Source organism: Ptychodera flava, chromosome 14 (genome assembly GCF_041260155.1).
Source record: "Ptychodera flava strain L36383 chromosome 14, AS_Pfla_20210202, whole genome shotgun sequence".
In the NCBI taxonomy this organism is placed as follows: Eukaryota; Metazoa; Hemichordata; class Enteropneusta; family Ptychoderidae; genus Ptychodera; species Ptychodera flava.
In genome coordinates, this window is record NC_091941.1 from 19,496,667 (window position 1) to 19,518,262 (window position 21,596).

The 21,596-nt window shown below is 36.7% G+C and overlaps 1 protein-coding gene across 1 annotated transcript; it reads right to left on the bottom strand.

The window, feature by feature from the left end:
- Nucleotides 1-3,216: 3,216 nt before the first annotated feature.
- Nucleotides 3,217-21,440, bottom strand: LOC139149695 (axin interactor, dorsalization-associated protein-like). The gene is made up of 10 exons (XM_070721568.1): nucleotides 20,913-21,440; nucleotides 20,482-20,545; nucleotides 19,588-19,641; nucleotides 14,527-14,581; nucleotides 6,225-6,291; nucleotides 5,621-5,796; nucleotides 5,190-5,315; nucleotides 4,832-4,954; nucleotides 4,244-4,361; nucleotides 3,217-4,118 (listed from the first exon to the last, which is right to left on the bottom strand). The coding sequence occupies exons 1-10, from the start codon at nucleotides 21,017-21,019 to the stop codon at nucleotides 4,022-4,024; spliced, it is 987 nt and encodes a 328-aa protein (XP_070577669.1). The 5' UTR covers nucleotides 21,020-21,440; the 3' UTR covers nucleotides 3,217-4,021.
- Nucleotides 21,441-21,596: the final 156 nt, after the last annotated feature.

The following is a 21,596-nucleotide window of genomic DNA, read 5'->3' on the forward strand; positions in this document are numbered from 1 at the left end:
CTCATTTTGCTGTATGGCACCGCAAACTCTGGTACCTTGTGAGACCGTGGACAAGAAGGAAATTGCCTTTTCATTATCACTAGATACATATTAGACTATACTATTCTTAGATGACCTGCTGTGTATCAGAGACGATAAGCTGAAATTTTGATCTTTTAACCTACTCTGAACATCGCTCTGTGGCATGAGCAATATTTCACCAAAAGCATTTTTTGCAAGCTGTACACCAAGTCTAGCTTCTAAAACAACTAAAACACTTCAGCATTTCAGTAGTAACAGTGTTCCGAAGTGCATCTTTTCTCTCTGGCTCTCTCAATAATGAATATGATCGATTTGCGCCCTCTATAGACAAAAAAGGAAGAATTCACCATGGAAAAGGCTATGTATCTCTACTGGTTGATTATTTTAAAAGAAGTTTACATTACACTGGGATGCGCTTTGTAAGAATTGACTGAATTACACCCAGAGCAGTGTTCAAAAGACTACAGAACCCTGACAACTTCCACAAACCTATCGATAAAGGCTGTAACCACTGCAAATTGTACCTTTCTACCTATAAAAATTCTCTCAAAAATACCATGTTTTGTCATGTCAGGGAAATAAGCCATAATATATTACATTACACATTTGAAACTGTAGCAGTTTATAGCAGTCATGTGCATGCATAAAAGTGAACACATTGCATTCTTGATAACCAAAAGATACCAACCTGGATCTTTCTAAGTTTCTAAAAGTACTGCTATCATTTCTTGTTCCAAAAAATAGACTGGAACATTTTAATCTCTCTGAATTGCAAGCAGCAAGTTTCTATTTTCATTATTTCAGTATAAAGTTTCATGTCCGAGGTAAGCCACTTAAAATGAACCCTTTCACCACCATGGTTCAGCCAAGGCTCATCGTTATCAATGGTGAGTAGAGTGTGGACCTGTCTACAGGGAATTGAGGGATGGACAGGTTAGAAGACTTCAGCCACCAATAAAATTGAATGCTGCATTAACTATGGAAAGTGCCTGTATGCTCGGAAATTAAATATGTAATGGTTTGCAAACAATAATATGTCTACGTCTGAGTGGCATCAGCAAATACGTGATGCAAACGTCATCAAATGGTAGAAGCCGTGCTACCTCCATGCTACACAGATCATAAATACCATGGTGGAAAAATATGTCTGCTTGCAGATATTCAGACATGGTGCCGTTATTTCACAGCCTTTGCAGTGGAATAAGCGGCTTGGTTGCACAGCTGCAAAGCAAAATAAAATTTTGCCCCTGTGACAGGCATGTACAGACCCTGACACAACCCTGTGGTACAGGTCTGTGTCAGCAAAGACGTCCCATTGCTGTGATCAGGGTTGGTGTACAGGTCTGTGGCCAGTGCTGTGATGACATGGCTACATACAGTGCTGTAGACACAGTGATGTGACAGGGCCTGAAATTTGTGCCTGTCCCATCTCTGTATTTGCAAGTCTGTACACAGCAATGTGAAAACAGACCTGTAACAAGATTGAGTTTTTTTTAATGTACACACAATTATGCCCGTATTCATTTCTGTCATCAAAATTGGCCCATTTTTCTAAAAATATACACCCCTGAAATCTGAAAATTTTCAGGCCCTGTAACAGGCCCCGTAAACTCAACACTGATACACCACTGTTTGTACACCAGTATTTCAGTCATGTGGTCACAGCACTGGATATACTCAGAAACAAGTCATCGTTGATGACACAGTCCCCACTTGTTAATGGGTATTTTGATTACAGGTCCTCAGAGAGGATAGAGTCCTCTTCATTAGGTCTGTGATAAAAATACTTTTGAATGAATTCGCTTGATACATGTCTGAGTTATGGTTCAAAATGGCCGCACAGTGGCCATATTGGATTGCATCACAAAACAAATTGATGTGCATAGCTATGACATAGGTCAATGTCCTTGTACCAACTTTGAATAAAATCGGTTGAGATATGCCTGAGTTATGGCTCTGTACATGAAAAAATCGTAATAAAATGGCCGCCTGGTGGCCATATTGGGTAGTATCACAAAACAGATTGAAGTGCATATGTATGACATAGGTCAATGTCCTTGTACCAACTTTGAATAAAATCGGTTGACATATGCCTGAGTTATGGCTCTGTACATGAAAAAATCGTAATAAAATGGCCGAACAGCGGCCATTTTGGATCGTATCACAAAATAAATTGCCGTGCACAGCTATGACATTTGTCAATAAGCTTGTACCAACTTTGAATAAAATCGGTTGAAACGTGCCTGAGTAATGGCTCTTTACATGAAAAAATCGTAAATAAAATGGCCGCCTGGCGGCCATATTGGATCGTATCACAAAACAAATTGACATGCATATCTATGACATTGGTCAATGTCCTTGAACCAACTCTGAATAAAATCGGTCGAAACATGCTTGAGTAATGGCTCTGTACATGAAAAAATCGTAATAAAATGGCCGCCTGGCGGCCATATTGGATCGTATCACAAAACAAATTGACGTGCATAGCTATGACATTGGTCGATGTCCTTGTACCAACTTAGAATAAAACCGGTTGGAACATGCCTGAGTTATGGCTCTGTACATGAAAAAATCGTAATAAAATGGCCGCCTGGCGGCCATATTGGATCGTATCACAAAACAAATTGACGTGCATATCTATGACATTGGTCGATGTCCTTGTATCAACTTTGAATAAAATCGGTTGGAACATGCCTGAGTTATGGCTCTGTACATGAAAAAATCGTAATAAAATGGCCGCCTGGCGGCCATATTGGATCGTATCACAAAACAAATTGACGTGCATCTGTATGACATATGAAGTAATCCTTGTACCAAGTTTGAATGAAATCACTCCAGGCATCTCAGAGATATCTGCGTGAACGGACGGACGCACGGACGCACGCACGGACGCACGCACGCACGGACATGACCAAACCTATAAGTCCCCCCGGACGGTGTCCGTGGGGACTAATCACATCACTGTATTTACATTCCTGTAATACCAGGCCTGATACACACCTGTCCATACACCCCTGATACCTGACCAATTTTACAAATCCTGCAACAGAGGTTATTTCTTAGGGACTGTTACAGGTACTGATCAGACCCTGTTTCAGGCATGCACTGAAATCTGCCTGTGGTTTTCTAGCTGTGTAGGACATAAAAATTGTATTCTCTACAAGGATTGTTTTATCAATAACTTGCTGGCAACAATTATTAATCAAGAAGTGACTTGTCACCACAGAAACATGATCTTATTTCTATGCTAGGTTTACAAGACGACCTGCTGCAGTACATAGTTCCACAATATCTGATTGTATTTATGAAGATATTAGTTTTTTACACTGGTCTCATATATCACTAGCTTATGGCACTTCAGTTTGATTTGCGGCATTATCAACCAAAAATTTTTTTTCAGAGCAGTAGATGAGGCCATAGGCCTTGTCTATTTCAATATTGATCAAAATATGATAAAACTTGTCATATTACACTTGCATTGTCTGTGAAGTTAACGTACAACATTCTACTTGACATTGAGGTGCTGACACAAGCAGTCACCTGATAACATACCCTTTGAGACAAAAACTATTGGGTATCTAAGACACTTGAAGACAACACAGAAAGATAATTCCTGCCCATTGGTCAGGTGTTTTTTTTGGCAGTTATTTAAAGTCCTTTAGAGAAGAAAGACAACTTCTCATCTCTTTGGACAGTTGTGATCACATGACGTAAACCTGACAAATATTGAACAATCTTGTGATTTTTTTTATATGAGCGGCACAGAAATGACAGCACTTCATTAGAGAGTTACTGTTGCCATGACAACAACATTAACGGTTGCTAGGTTCACCATGACATAAAGACATGAATATAGAGAAAAAAATACCACAGTTTTCCTCATAAAGAGTTCATTTTCAAGGAAGAAGTACTCCATAAGGTGATGTAGAGTTTATGTCTGATGTCACAGCGTTGTTTTCAAGCCATGGTTGGGGTCATCAGAGGTCATGGACACATGTGTCTACTCCGTGTGCAGGGTCAACCTGAGATGGAGGTACAGTGGCTTGGAGGTCAGAAGACTCAGTTTCTTTCTTTTGAAATCTGTCGGTTTTTTGTATCTGTCAAGGAAACACAGACAGGTTTCAGTGTTAGTGTTCTGTTGACGAGAACAGGTTCTGCAGACTGAATGGCAGTTTTTAATGTCATGACATACTGGGTGTTTCAATCAGTCGGGGATACTTACAACTCAATCACACATGGACCAGGTTTGATTTCGTCTAGTTCCATGAACGCAAAACACTTTGTGCTGGTGAATTTCTTCTTTGGTTTGTAGTGCTTGAATTCGAAGAAGATTGCCGTTCCTGTTAAAGAAAGAAAAGTGCGGGAAGAGTTTACAAATTGATACAGCACAATAGGAAATCCTTTAAGGATGTAATATGGTAATATGAACAGTAATAGTACCCTGGTATATGCATATACCACAATATCAATTTTGAAACTTGTGTCTATTTTTCAATGTGTAAACTAACAGTAATTTGGTCAAAACCTACAATTGCCAGGTGGCTGGAAAAAATTCTCTTGGCAAGTTCTAGAGCTCATGTACATGGTCAAGTTCAAAAATCAGCTTGTGAGCTCATGTACTTGGTCTGAATACATGCCATGCGTGCAGTGTTTAAATAGCAATTTTGAAGTCTCATTCTTTGGACAATTTGGACATATACTACAGTTGATGTTTCTCATACAGGTTAATGTTAGGTAACAACAACTGTGGAAGTTGGCTAAATGGGGTACAGTGTACACACTGACAGAAAAGAGTGTTCACTTCATCTACCTTTTGGCAATTTTTCTATCGGTTTTTGAACTTCAACGTCTGTGTCAAAATAGATGTAGAGGTCTTCTTTTTTTATTGACACTGGCGTTTCTTGCACTGAAGTGACATCAACACCACTCACATCTGAAAAGAATAATCATGTGTTGTGAGCAACATTGCTAGTGTTTGGTATTGCAGCCTTCATGGCCAGGAGTTGTGGATTGGCATGGCAGGAAGACAGCGCCCCCAACAGGTGGGAATTGCTGCGAGCTCACGCAGACTATGCTAGATAGAGTTGAATTCAATCAAGTTTGTTCACCTCTTCTTTCTCCTCAAAAAGAGACAATAAACAATGAAAGTCAGAGAGTCACTGTCTTACCTTTCACTGATACTGTAATAAAGGGATCCACATGTGATATGGCGTCTTTGAATCCTATTTTTTCAATGTTTATTGTCAGCAAGGTCATGCCGGGTTCATTGGGAATTCTGGGTAGAAGAATACCAGCTGAAACAGAATGTAGATACATCAATAAGTAAATGACTACTTTGCTTACAATATGAAGTTCACAACTTTTATATGACAATGATTTTTTGTTATTCTTATAATCTTGTCAAGTTCAACAAGTGTAGATACAATCATTGATACAGTAGCCTATGGTCACATGAAGAATATTACTTTTGCAATCTTCAGCACAGAAACTTCATATAAATAGATAGAAACGAAATGTCTTCGCTGACAAGTTTTGCATCAAAGCACACAAATTTCAGTAGATGACTTCATGGGAAGAACTCATCTCATTTTTTACTCACATCTATAGGATGAAGTTGGCGCTGTGAAAGTGTGACCTGAACCACCCGTGGTTGCTGAGTCTCCACCGCTTCCCTTGCTTCCTCCCGTTGCCCCAAGTGCAGCGTCCTCTTCTTCATCTTCCTCATCTTCGACATCAAGATCATTTATTTTGCCACTGTCAAGCATCGGAGGCGGCCTGTGAAGAAGCATACATATACAGCTATCTTTCTGGGTTGCTTGTTCAATAACTTTAGAAACATATCCATGATATTAATGCAATACACATTTCGCTAAACGATACATATGCCACTCTGATGGCTTTGGGATCAGTTTCCCAGCAAAACACCTCTCGTAATGATGATGGAACAAATATGACTCCTGAGGGCGCTGTTCAAAAGTAGAAATTAATTTGGTGATTGATTCAACATAAGTCTATCAAATTTCCGAAGTTATAATGGGAGAGTCAGATCCCCATATCAAATCCGACAATTTAATTTTAATCATTTGTGAAACACTGAAGGAAACTCTGTACTTCAACATAAATGAACGGGAGTACATGGAACAAACAGCATCATCACTACAAGACAGCAAAGCTGACATAAGAAGTAGATTGGATTGACTTACTTCAGCGGTGTTGAGGGTACAGCCACTGGAAACTCTAACTGGCTCTTACTAAGTAGCGCTGGCAGAACTGAAAAGAGAAAGACAGCCAATATCAAGTCTCAATATCACAAAATTTCTTGAATTCTACAGTTTTGTCTTTTCTGAAATACAGTACACTATTCAGGCATATTTTTGGATTAATGTTCTGATGAACATCTGAAGAAAATGTCAACTTTTACTATGGTACAAGAAAGTAACTGGTGAACATAAGTTTGTAGATCTCAGTCCAAACAGACAATGTACTTTTGTTATGGGAATTTTCTGCGGTGACCGGTTGTACATTATTACAATACCATCTCATGAAACTTACACCTTTCGCTTCAGTCTTTTGAATCTAAAATTTTACGACGAGAATGTTCGTCACCTGCAAACACACTTAGAATTGTTCTCAAGCAGCAGAGATTATCTCAAACTGTCCTTGAAGTCACAAACCACAATTATGGTCACTATCCTACAATACACAGAGTATGCACATATGGTCAGCACATTGTGTCCTGAAATAATCAAACATGCGTACACCAGGACACAGGAATGTGTTTTACTCCAACAAAAGTACAATTTTCTACTGGTTACTTATTACATGTTCGATTCACATTGAAGAAGTTCTAAGCACATGTCAATGTATTTTCCGTCACTTCCCAAAGTTCTGTCTCATAAAATATTTCACTTCAGAAAATTTGTTTGAGTATGCGTGTAAGCGTGCTGCAGGCTGTCACTTGTATTTCTTATGATTACATATTTAAAGCTGACATCAATTTATCAATCTCAAAAATTTTCGTGCATAATGATGATTATATTTTTGCATGTTATTTTCTCTGTAGTTGTCATTGCAAATAATATGCTATTGGGTACTGATGGATGCCAGAAAGACAAGCGGGCAGTTTGACTTGACTGTTGTCCTCTTGAAAAGGGAAGTAACATTTTAAAAGCACCACCCTCATTCATCAATTACTGGTCCAGTTCTGGTTTGAAAGATGGATCCCTGGGTTGTGAAGAAGTGACGGCGATTCCCCGTGTCCAAACCAATCAATATTACATTTTCCAAATAACCCAAAAATATTTTCTTCGAAAGAATGCACTTCGTAAAGATGAAAAGATTGAGAAAAAAGAAGTGACGATCTCAGTAAACCCTCCACTCATTTAAGAGTCGAATAACTCAATGCACCAGTCTTCATTTTCCACACCAGCAAATTAATAATCCAAACATTCCTTCACAGAATGTGAACCTTCATCAACAAGTAATTAAAAGCGTATACATTGCTCATTTAAGCATTCATTTCCCATAATGAAAAATTTCTAATTGGAATTGCCACTGCCTGAATCTGACTCAATGTAATACTTGGTAACTGCACATATGCTATTTAAATATACACAAACATATAATTAGATAGGCACTTTTTTGTTATTTCAATGGGTGTGGTCACTCACACAAGCAAGAGTCCATATTAATCAACTATCTACATGTAGGTTGAATGGTGGCATGTCATTATACGTGGCTTTCTCCTTGGCAGTTTAACAGTTACTGCCAAATACATAAATTTAAATTCTAATCTGCATTCCCCCATCACCCTCCCAAAAAAGATACTCCCGAAATGAGCCCGAAAAATGTTATTTCCTAAAGACTCCTTCTATGGCGATTTCCTTCAGCTCTTTTTACAAACAGGTTCTGACAAGTGTAATTTCACTCGTGGGAAAAGGTTTGTGCTTTTAATTGACTATTGTTTTAACTTGTGATGATTTTGCATAATGTTTTTATCTGCTGACAAAACAAATATAAAAGCTTATTATCATTTCATGTTTGAATCGCTGTTGTAATCTTTCTATTTTTGACAATTCATTGTGCAGTCCATTATAAAAATAGCGTCAATGATGACACTGTGCTCCTCAGTGCATTTAGCAGTAGGGATGCAAGGAGAGAGGTTTGGGGAATGTTGCTGAGAAAGATGCAAAGAAGAAAGGGTTGAAATGTGAAACTGTAATAAAACCTATTGTTTTTTTAGCAGTGAGCGTCCAGATTGGTAAACATGCCATCTTGTACATGAAGGCAAAAAACATAATTTTCACATGTCCACCAAACTTGGAATTTGCATAGATGTACATAGATCATCCAAATTGATTTATCTGCAAGATTTTGTATGTTCCTTGCTACAAAATTCTGACCCGATTGAATTATAACAGGAAAACATGCACGCATGATTGGACAGTGTGGACTGTGTATTGCATGCACTACATCTGCCGTGATGATGGATTGCCAGACGACCACACTGCATCAAAGAACTGTAGTTTAAAACGAAAATATAATTCTAAACAAGTCATTGACAATGACATAGTAATAGCAGTATTAGTCTTGATGGGGCAGGGAAATGTGGTCATTAAAGCCGCACTTTTCAATCCCAGGTTCTCGCATTAGTGGAGTTCTCCTCCCATTCAAACACATGGCCAGTATGATGTTTGATTTCTATAACATTAATTACACAAACTGACCTCAACCTTTTGTCACATTTTGCTAATCCTGCAAACAGAGTTTATGCAAGCTTTATTTTCTGATTGACGGTCAGTTCAAATTGCCAACGGTCATTGATTCCCTGCCACAAACGCTCGAATTTTCGAAAAACTTGTCTTCCAGTTGCGTTAGACATTGAATATAACCACAGAGTTCGATCGGCAGCAACTTAACAATGACCGCTTGGCAGTCTGTCTGTGTTTTTTGCAGCTGGGGAAAACTATAAAGTGGCATTTTCTGCAGCGTGTGCCCGCGTGTTGCCTGTTTGGTGTCCACTTACACAATGAACGCGGCCATACCTTGGCGTCCTTTTAAAGGGAGGCTCCGCCTTTAAGAAGTATCACTGGATTGATATGTTGAGATCTATGGGCACATAGGTCTATGTCGTTGTTTCCAATTTGAAACACATGAGGCATGTCTAAGTTATGGTTCTAAATTGGGAAAAAAGATTCAGACCTGTAGCTGTATTGGCCAGCCAAGAAATACATATGCGCATAATAAATGAGGTACAAGATGTGACATCTTAAGGGCTTATATCCTATCAAAATTGAAGGGTATAGAACTTGTGGTTACTGAGATATGCATATATATGTATAATCAAGGTCAAAGGTCATTGAGGTCACGTAACATTTTGAAAAAAAAATGTATTGCTAATAAATCCCTATATGCCAAAAATCAGACCTCTACCTCTATTCGCTTGCCCAGAATTAGATATGTGCATAATAAATGAGGTAAAGCGTGTGTTGTCATAAGGTCTCCCATCCTACTAAATATAAAGGACATAGCACTTGTGGTACTTATTTATTGACATAAACGTATATTTTAGGTAAAAAATCAAGTTCACATGACATTTTGTCAAAAAATTTCTATCCTATAGTTATCCCTATATACGAAAAATCAGACATCCAGCTCTATTGGCTTGCTCAGAATAAGATATGCACATAATTAATGAGGTACAGTATGTGGCGTCATAAGGTCTCCCATCATACCAGATATGAAGGGTGTGGCACTTGTGGTTACTGAGTTATGGTCAAATATGTATATTTGAGGTCAAAGGTCATTGAGGTCACGTGACATTTGTATAAAAAAATTGTATTGCTAAGTTATCCCTATATACAAAAAATCAGACTCTAGCTCTATTGGCTCGCTCAAAATTAGATATGTGCATAATTAATGAGGTAGAATATGTGGCGTCATCCCATCATACCATATATGAAGGGTGTAGCACTTGTGGTTACTGAGTTATGGACAAATACTTATATTTGAGGTCAACGGTCACCAAGGTCACGTGACATTTTGTCAAAATGTCTGATATATCTGTGTGAAAGGATGGACGAACGGATGGACGAACGGACACAATGACCCGGACACCATGACCCAATCTATAAGCCCCCTGGACTTCATCCGTGGGGACTAAAAACTGTGTCACTGCATCCTTTTTGCACTAGAATACGATGAGAAACTAAATTTTTATTTTTCTTGGCCTTATACATGGGCGTCTACGGAGAACTGACTTATACATGGGAGTCTATGGAGAACTGCCTTTACATGGGAGTCTATGGAGAACTGCCTTATACATGGGAGTCTATGGAGGTGTAAACTAAAAAGTCCTCAAAGTCTAACACGGCCAAATTTGATCGCATTGTGAAACAAATCGACGTGCATCTGTATGGGGTAGGGTACTATCCTTGTGCAAAGTTTGAAAGAAATTGACCAGGGCATGTCTGCGTGAACGGACGGACTGACGTACGCACGCAGGCACGCACGGACAGACGGACATGACCCAATGTATAAGTCCCCCCAGACTTCGTCCGTGGGGACTGACAAACTTTCTTCGTGTCATTGATAGCCTTGATTTTCTTTGGATATTGAATGGACACATTTATTAAAGACGTCACTTTAGCTTGTCATTGACAGTGAAATGATTTTTTGCAGAAACTTGATCGGTCCAGCCAAGTAAACATGCTTACTCATAACAGCTGGACTGCGATGATGACAACATTGTTTTGTGATATTCCGATACAAAATTAAAATAATTTTATTTATATGTCGCATTGACTATAAAGTTGCAAATGTTTCCTTGGGTGTTGAAACATGTTAGCATAGTGTACGTGTTACAAATCAACACACCAAACAGCAATGTTCATGTAAGAACAACCTGCTTGATTTCCATGGACTCTCTGGTCCGCCCATCACACTGTTATGTCTGTTTCCCCTCTAGCTTCCGAAAATTCTTAGTAAATTTACAAATTCAGTCTCAAAAGTATTGAGTAAATTTCAAAATTGATTGTATTAATTAAATTGTCAGTTATTAACAAATTCCTTTCGATGCCAATACAGCTCATCTCAGAACCGGACATACTTATATACACACAAGATTTGGCAACACCCTGACAATTAAATAATCTTCAACAGCACTGATTTACATTTACAAATTATTCTATGTGAAGTAATTCTCCAATTGCAGATACTATGACAGAACTGAGAGTTCAGCACTGCCAAGATATGAGTAAAGCACACTGAATTTTGAACCAGAGTTATGAAAATGACTGAACTGTGTCACAATAAGTTTCTTTTTATTAAATTAAATCAATCGTTTCATTTTTTTTTCTAAGATTGTAGAGACTAAGGGTTAAGGATATTAGTAACTTTAAACCAGGAAAAAATACCAATAAGTGGAAACGATCAAAAGAAATCAACTTATTTATTTATTTACATATTACAAAACCAGAAGATAACACATAATTCTAATTTAAGTGATTTAAGGCTACTTTTACAAGCTTACTTGTCAATGTTTGATGATGGAAAGAAACACAAAATATAACTAACTTAAACAATAATTATAAAAAAACAAGAATAAACCTCAAAAGCAACAAAATTCCAAGCATTACATTACACGATGGTTCAGAATGTTCATTTACAAAGTTCACTCAAAATGTACTTTGAAAACGATAGTATTTTGACCGGCTACTTACTATAAAAAGTCTGTTGAAAAAGAGTACTAAATATCGTTGTTTTTCAGGTCAACAAGTGATTGAATCAAAAACGTGTGTCATGAAACAGTAAAACAACAACTGATAAATAAGTAACTTTTCTCAAGAGTAACTTGAAACGACTCGCCTGAAAGAAATTTCATCCGTTTCACAGAAACTGACTGCGTATTCGAGCGCCACAGCAATGAACGAACGGTCGGGGAATCCCCACGAAAATCGCTCACACTACGTACTCGTCCAAAACATTGATTATTCACTTTTTAGCTGCATGATTCACTTGCCTAAAATATTTTTATTTGTAGATAAATAATTGAATTTCTCAGATTTTTATTTCGTTTGTTAATGAAAAGTCATTTTAATGTTTGTAGATGCTTTAAAAATTTCAAAACTCGCTAACGAAAAACACGAAAACCAAGCTCGAATCATGGGCTATTTCTGTAAGAATACTCTCAGTCTCTACTCTCGCCAATGCACGATTTTTTCATCGAAATTTTTCACTCATTTTCGTTGGTATGACTTTGAAACTCCAGGAAGCGATTGAGAAGAAAGGGTTACCTTGAATTATTGAGGTTTTTGTTGATAATTTGCCAAATTAAATGAGAAAAAACACTACGAAAATTTCCACACGCTTACACACTGAGTGTTTCAGAGGCCTTTCATGTTCGTGTGGTACAACATGTGATCATGGAGCCTCGAAGGTAGTAGGAGACTGAGGTTTCTTGCACGGTCGCGCCGATGAAATGGGAAGCTGAAATTTTCGCTCGTAAATTTGCAAGCGAAATCGTAAATCCACTCAAAACTTCGTATTTTTTTTTTACATATTTGAAACCCATGAAGAACATAATTCATTCTCCCCTGCACAGTAAAAAAAGAGATCGAAACGACATGCATATCAGACAAAGACCAAACGCACGCAAGATGTCCATCCACATCCACCAATCTCGTAATTTGCACTGACAGAACAAAAACAATTTGATCGAGCATGGACGTTCTAACGTAAATGCATCATTGTCTATCGCATTTTCATGTAAGCCAATACACTCACACGTACGCTCTAAGTTCAATTATATGTCAATCCAACACGATACTATTTTCGCTGATAGTGAGTGTGCAGGGTGAATGGTATGCTATAGTCGTTAGATAACACTGATCACGTGGTGTGACAAAATAGTTTTACGGAAGTGGTAATCACGTGGTGTGACAGAATAGTTTTATGGAAGTTGTTGACGGAAATGACGTAAACTTTGCCTCTCCCAACTCTATAAGCTACCTCAGTTACGTAACTTCGTCGCTAATAATGGTAAGTGTCATTTGTCATGCATTTGTGCATAGCTCGTACAATTGACCAGTGAAATTGAAATTGTTGCACATATTTAATAGAAGTATACAATGTAAGTTAATTTCAAAACAAAATCAAATTTATACAAATATCAGAGACTATCAAATCAAGTCAGAGTGTGCATTAAGGAATGTATGAGTGAATATCAGCTTCTCAATGCTTCGAACAGTTGATGAGTGAAAGTTAGCGAGTAAACTTAAAGGTATACCAGTCACCTGTAATCTAAATATGCCCATATATGGTCAAAGGGGCGCTCCTTGGTATTCAAAATGCCCATGTGAGGGTGCTGTCTTTAAAAAGCGGCCACCCGCTTCAAATCTGTGATTGGTTAGTTTTTCTCTTTCCATGGTAACTGTGGCAAAATTGGAACAGGTGACAGTGTACCTTTAAATGCAATATTTAAAATAATTATCAAAAGTTTGAGTCATAGTCCTTTCACACATCACAAAGTAAATGTTAATGATTCACTGAAACCTGAAATTGTTATTGAGTGTTTGATCGGTTACATGTCATTTTTTTTCCTAGATGGAATGATGTGGTCATGGTTTCCCCTTGTCAAATGCTATTTTGACTTGTCCAATCAGGCATTCCTGGCACCCTAAAAAATTTGTGAAGTTTACATCTGTACATGACCCTTGCTTTTAAGTGGCAGCACTGAGTTAAGAATCAACATGTACAGCAAGACCTGACTCAGTCAGTGAACAAAGATGCGGACTTTGGTCATTTTTTTTTCATTTCACCGAACACTGCATTATTCTCCGTATCAAGTTTTCCTGGGAATTAACTCATGGGTTTGTTAACTTATCATTAATGTATTAGTGTGGTTTAGACATTCAGCATCATAGAGCAAAACACTGTTTTTGGATTTTGGCACTAGATAACTTTGCTGATTGATTGATTGATTGATTGATTGATATTACCCTGAACGTTTCCCTCTGACACACATGTACCAGAACTGAATTGACAGATCAAAGATTATTGCAACATCTGCATAAACTCAAATGTTGGAAATGAAATGAACTCTGGTCTTTGTTTTTATTTTACCAACCCTTGTATCAAGACAAATATTCTTGGTGACCCATGTGTCATTCACCTGAATATGTCCCTGGGATATAACCATGCATGTATACTAAATCAATATTGTAACATGTCCAGTGTAACTCCACTGCTGCAAATTGTATGGACTTTGGTTGTGTTTCTACCGGATGTTTCACTGAGCATTATATTATGACCGGTCTTATCAGGTTTCCCTGGCAACAAATACATTTTGTTAGCTTACCATTAGTACATTACCCTCAGTGTGTCCCTACATCATGCACTGTGTGACTGTAATCCACAAATCAATTTGTATTGAATTATCGAACTTTACTCTTAATTTTGCTCTATTTTTCAGTGCTTTCACAGTGGAGAGGATAACTGGATAATTACCTGATTCAACCTTCTTCAAATCTTGCAACTCGAAACCATCGCTAGAATGTGGAGACTGGGATAAAGATAAAAAACAACAACAACATGATATTAAACTTCACCATATGTACATCCTGATAACACAAATAGCGTGAAATACGATCAAGAATGAAATTCAGAAGTGAGATGACAGATTTGTCGCCTTCAGTATCTGCTCGGTTTATCTCACAAATCCTGGAAACTGGCTGGAAACATAAATCATCAATTCTGTCATAAAAGATGAAAGATATTTCCTTCCCATTGTGTAAAACAGTGGGCGCCGGATGTTTTGACTGCAAACCAAAACATCAACCGAAACCGGGATAGCTCACCAATTTTAAAATGTACTGGTCTACCTGTTTAGCTTGATCTTTGAATAATGCACAAGTTATTGGAAAGAAAACATTCAACTCAAATATTGCAATTTCTTTTAAACTCGTGTAATTTTTGATTCATGAATATGATTTTTTGCAAAGAAGTCCATTACACAAATCAACACCTGAATAAAAAAAAATTGTATTATTTCAGAATTGATTGAAATATGAATATGGTGAGTACAGAGAATACAGAAAATCTGGCTCAATTTACAAGTGACATTTAGAAAGTGTATACGCTAGTTCTACAGACTTACGGGGATATGTTGAACAGAAATTAAAACATTTAAGGAATTTGTTAACAGACAGGGTGAAGGCCAGAAACCATGATTTACCATGATCTGATGTTTATACACGGCAGAAAATGTAATCAATATGACATGATTGGGATGGACTATGTGGTATGCTATCAAACGTTGTTTGTATATGCAACATGTTAGTACATTTTTCTGTAATTTTTTTTTATAAACATTTCATTTGAACCTTTTTTGGGGGCTTTAAAATTGCAATTTTTGCATACTTAAAACACTCAAATCTCGTTTCCGTTCTTTTGAATGTGGTGAGCTACCATGTTGAAGTTCTCTTTTCACAGACTCAGAAGTCTTCATATTGTAGATGTGTACCTGTAGCTTTCTGAGGGTGTAAAGTTTAAAATCAATTTATAATTTGGTATCCCTGATAGAAAACCTTAACCGTTCCTTTGGAAAAGAATATGTACATGATATGCACCATGAGTGAAGCAGGCAAGAATGGGGTTGAAAATATTGGTTTGTTCTTGTCGCCTGATATCTCGAGGACAGCCACTGGGACTGATATGATATGTGGTGCATAAATTAAATGTAAATGTTGGTTCTCTTCCGCAATCGCTAGAATTGAGAGGTTTTTTGAATGGTTGGAAAATAATTCAGGTGTATTTGAATGATTATGTCATTATTGACATCGGAATAATTTCCTAATGGCTGTTCCAAAAAATGGAACTTGATGGGAACACATGTACACCACTTGCATCTCAGTTTCAGATGATCAGTTAAAGAGCAAATCATTCAGGAAAAAGATTTACAAAATTACCAAATGGGCAAACTTTTCAATCAATGATTTCAAACAAAGATTCAGAAAAGGTTTCAATTTATTAGATGTTTTATCTTCAAATATATGGCAACACCTGGTTCATGCACAAACCTTTCATGTTCAATTTTTGCAATAAATTGAAAATGAACCAAGAAAATGTGTGATAGTAAAAAAATTATCGTTTAGGGGGATTTCAATGATTTTCAAAGATTTTAAATGAAAATAGATTCTTTACATGTAGTATGTCCTGTTGGTTTGACTCCAGGCCAGATACAATCAAACCCCACCAGTACTGGAATTGGCACTGCCACTGAAATCTTCATGTTATTTGCGAATAATAAATCTCAGCTGGCAAGTAATAGGTGATTGCCTTATAACAGAAATAATTAGTCTATTAAAAATGTAAAATAACACTTGTCAGCTACGAAGTACTTACTTCAATCAGTATCATGTATGACAGTACTGGTAAGTACCAGTAATAATATGAGAAACAGAATCTAAACGCTCTGCCCAATCATTGGAAAATTTGATGTCATCTTATGTAATGTTTTGGGAGATTACTTTCAAAAACTCTTGACAAGATCAACTTACTTATTTGATTATCGACTGGCTGCATCAAGAATTCAAAAAGAGATGATAAAAATCTCACACTTCATGCACATGGTGTCTCAAACCACCACATGTCCTGTATGTGATAGGTTAATGCAACAGACTTAGTCATGACCAGGTCTGTATTACTACAAATTTTAATTCAATTTGACAGTAACAGCCTTTCTGTGGGCCATTCTTTATTTTCTTTCCTCAGACAAAAACTCACATCAAAATTACACCTTGAGTTTACAACTATAATTTTGATAGTATGCCTTACAATCAACGAAATTCATGCATATAAAAATTTATCATTTCTAAAGTTACAAAATTTCACAAGTAACTTTCAACCAGGAACTCTACTCCCATGGTATTTTACTTCAAGACTCAATGATGTCATACTATTTTTAAATCTGAGCGCATTCAAATATTTTTACACTGACCAGAGATTTGACCGGGTTCAGTTACCCTGAACAAGTATTGACTACACAGATTTTCTCCGGAAAAAAATCAATCGACCATGCTGTATGAATATATATATATATATATATATATATATATATATATATATATATATATATATATATATTATATATATATATATATATATATATATATATATATATATATATATATATATAATATATATATATATATATATATGTATATATATATGTATGTATATATATGTATGTATATATATATATATATATATATATATATATATATATATATATATATATATATATATATATATATATATATATATATATATATATATATATATATATATATATAGATGGATTTCATAGCAGAAAGATAAGATTTTAAAGGAGAACAGTCAGCTCTTATTCTCTACTCATTTGATCATCCGTAAAGAGTGTGGCATTTTTTGGCAGATCGTCCATGTAGCCGACACGAACACGAAGTGTGTGTTACCGGCTATCAAAAACTATGAAAAATAGTAAAGAATGAGCTACAAAATCACTATCAGTTTTAAGTTGCAGGTAGAATAAGTCTGTGCCTTTGTAAAAAATACTAAAAAAATAGTAGAAAGTGAAGAACCAGCTGAAAGTTAGTTGAGGAGACCTTGACCGCATATCATTTGCATCTCATTGTCGGCTACATGGACTGTGTGCCCATTTTTTAGACTTTGACATAACTCTGCAGGAAATGAACTAATAATGACATCACTCTGCTGGGCCAGCCCAGTTTTGATTGTGTCCAGTGCATGTGTACCCTTCTTAATCCCTTCTTATACTAGTGCACGTATGAAGTACTCATTAACGCTTTGTTGATCTTTTGTTCTCAATTGAAATTATATAAAGTAAATAAATTTCCTGCTAGATTAATCTGATGATCAAGTGTGGGGGCCTTCGAGTTACATTCATGATATCACAAAACAAAGAAACTTCTCTTTGATGTAAGAAAATTTTACATGCGAAAAGTGCACGGATAGGGTTGATGCCGATAAATTTTCGGAAATTCCTCAATTGACTCAAAAAGTTCTGCAATGTCATCCGGTAGAGGGTACACTGATCTGTTTCAGTGGAAGACAATCCCCGCTGTGCTAGCTAAGCCCACTTTGTGAAATGTGACACTCCTTAAAATTCACCTCAAAAGTTGTGCAACAAATGAACTGTCTTGATTATATATATTCCCCTCTTTAATGAAATCTCATCTCAGCGCGCTATTTCCGGACTTCTCAATTTGCAGGACAACAGCTGGGGAGTGAACAAGGACAGTTTTGGAAGGAACAGTAGCGAGCGCCATTAAAGTGCCAGTGTGGGACCCTTAGTGGGTGGACTGTATCAGTAATTGGCTATGCAAACAGCTGGAAAAATACACTACTGATTAGATGGTAAATATATCATTTCAAACAGTTAGGCTGGTTGGCCTGCTACCTTTTGTGGTATGAAATATATGTAATTAAATGGATGTACAGTCTTCTACTGTTATATTTATAATCATGAATCAATGTGAAAAAGTGTCAGTGTCATTCCTAATGCAGTTATGTGAGACAATGTATGGCAAATAAATATTATTTTGAGGACTCGAAGCTCATATCACTATCAGCCTTTTCCAAATTCAAACATTTGTAGATTGTTTTGCAAGATAGCTAAACATTGCTGGTATCAGTAAGTCGGGAAGATGGAAAAGTATCCAATGGACAATTTAAATCTACCAATACTGGATTGTCAGCAATACATGCACATAAGAAATTTGAAGCTTCAATGCTTCCGATGCAGAGGTAACAGTATGATAGCTTTTGTTTCATCGGTGTTCAGTTATGAGAATTCGCATAGAATACAGTGTCTTTCCAACCATGTTCAAACTAAGACAAATCAGGTCATTATCAGAATTGTACATTTCATATGTCCACAGGTTGTTAAGGACGGATACAGTAATACAAACAAACCATTGTAGTGAGAACTCCTTAATGTGTTTATCATGTGATTACAAAGTAATCACTGATTTGTTTCCATGAACAGATGATCAGAATAAATGTCATTTTGACTCACTGACAGTACATAAACTTAAAATTGAAAACAATTATGACCAAGGGGTCTGTACTTCAATTTGTCCCGGCCCTCCTTTTGAAAAGGGAGCCTTTTGGTTATCATGATTAGTGCAGAAATAGGATGTTTATATTGGTATTTGTATAGAGCTTGTTAGCTTTCCTATACGGGTACTTGACCATTTGGCCCCAGGCCAATTTGGGTGTGTTGTTTGATTAGAAGGAAGGATACAAACCGTTAATTGGCTCAGTGCTGATTGCTAAAGTTGAAGAGAAACATGACTATCATGGCATGCTGAACCAAGCCCTGGAGGAACAGAAAGTTCTCCAAGAAAACTCTGAATAAAAGCTTTACAGGATACATACACATAACCAAGAAGGAAAATCAACATTAAAAAAAAAAAATTATCAATTTTTGTTTAATTATCTTGACAGAAAAATGGCAAAACTTGAAGAAATGATTGAAATTTGTGTTCAAATTATTGCATAACTTACCTGTAAAGCCCTGCTCCTCAACTCAAGACACGAAGCAATCTTGGACAAAGTTCTCTGAGAGGAAAAGAAGGAAAAAAACTCATTGTATTACATAGCTCATTCAATTTAACATATTTGCCTCTATCAAATTTGTTGTGACCATCAAATCATTCAAGCTACCACAATAAGAACGTTTTCAATATTGCTTCAGTACAATAAAAATGTTAAAATATTAAACTGCTAAAAACATCTTTCTGTGTCATTATAAATACAAAATTTTAATATTTATGTCAAACACAACTCTTTGTTATTTATACAGTAATTGAGAACTAAAGCATTTGTGCAATATTTATATGGGAGCCTAATAACACTGAATGTTCTTCCAAACATCTAACAAACACTCTCACAGCTGAATGACATCTTGGAGGTTCCGAATAATAATTTTCATCATGACAAAAAAACCCAACAACATCTGTCTTTCAAGACAGACTACCCACTAAGAAATGATCATACAAATATTACGTGCATGGATCATGTATCCAGCAACTCAGTACAGAGTGAAACAGCTGTCCCTGTTTGGCAGGAGATGCACTCCACAGGCTTCTGTATAAGTTATAATAAGTATGTAGGTGTCAGACATGCCCATCTTTACTTTATGAATATTGAAACTAGTTTCATTTATTTCTTTTTAAATCTTTCAGCTTAAGGGGTACAAAAAGACACAGGATTGACAAAATTCTAACTACTGAAGCAAAAGCTAAAATAAAGTTGCATTTGCAAAAATGGTCTCATTATATGATCTACATTGACAGAAATCTGATAAAAATAAAAATGAAAGATCCCATCCATGCTGTGTTATAACTCATTCAGATTCGAAGCTATCTCAAAATAATTCAGTATTTTCTTTAAGTTTACCTTTTGATCATCTGTGAAGGGACTTGACGACGACGTTGCTTCCTTGTGTAACTGTCTTGAAAGCCTGGAATTGCAATTGAGAAACGGTGATATGTAAAAATATGGTGTGAAAGAGTAATATTAATCTTTTCGAATACCACAGATTTTTAGTTTCACAATAATTCCTTTTTACCAAATAATTTCAATATTGTGTATCTCTCTACTTGCAGTTCAATAAATGTGACATCTTCCAATCATTGGCCCAACTCTTCAATAGGCACAAACTTGGTTAAGTGTGCAGCTATACATACTCCAGACAGTTATTTATTTATTATTTATGATTAAATATTTCCCTGGTAACACACGTTTATTTATACCCTTAGTTCTAAAGATTGATTTACAGGTACCGTAAATGACAAGACTGATTTATTGTAAAGAGTAACTATACTCACATTTGATATTCGTCGACTGCTTCAACCAGCTGACCCCAGGAGTCAAAATCGGTCCCCTTCGTGAAGGAGCCCTGCCACCGCGAAACCAACTTTCCCTTTTCACTCATTTTGATAAGAGGTCGAGTGAAGGTGTTTGATTCCTGTGATTGCACAGGAAAGACTTGTCAACAATTCAGTCGGACTCCGTCGTGCCGATCCTTTGACGCGCCTGCGAAACTTCTAACAAGAAATGCTCTCGCTTGTATCCACGAGTACAACAATGCCTTCAACGGACTTCACAAGCGCCACACCATTTGTTTGGCTGCTACCCGAAGCCAGCGAACAACATCGGCGGGTTTTAAACGGTTAGCCTCCGAGTCTGGGGACAGGAGTCGGCACAAAGATAAAGTGGGTTGATTATGTGCACCTGGCACTGTCTGTTCGATGAGATGTCGTCTGGTGCAGCAGAAATTCACTAATAATTCTGAATTTGGGTGGGTCCGTTTTAAAGCTTGACACCCTGCAACTTTGACCCGGAAGAACAAACTTGAAGCTATGTCACTGAACGGAAGTAGCAGAAATCGGTAATGCAGTTTTGACTAACAAATGAGAAAATAGTGTTACTTATATGCATTACTTCATCAAAGAGCCATGATTTTACACAAATCAACGAAAAATACTCTTTTCAAAATTTTCCAATATTAT

Coding starts and splice junctions, on each gene's coding strand:
- LOC139149695 (XM_070721568.1), bottom strand. CDS start 21,019: ATGAGTGAAAAGGGAAAGTTGGTTTCGCGGTGGCAGGGCTCCTTCACG. Junction 20,546..20,912: donor GCAGTCGACGAATATCAAAT/GTGAGTATAGTT, acceptor TTGCAATTCCAG/GCTTTCAAGACAGTTACACA. Junction 19,642..20,481: donor CCTTCACAGATGATCAAAAG/GTAAACTTAAAG, acceptor TTTTCCTCTCAG/AGAACTTTGTCCAAGATTGC.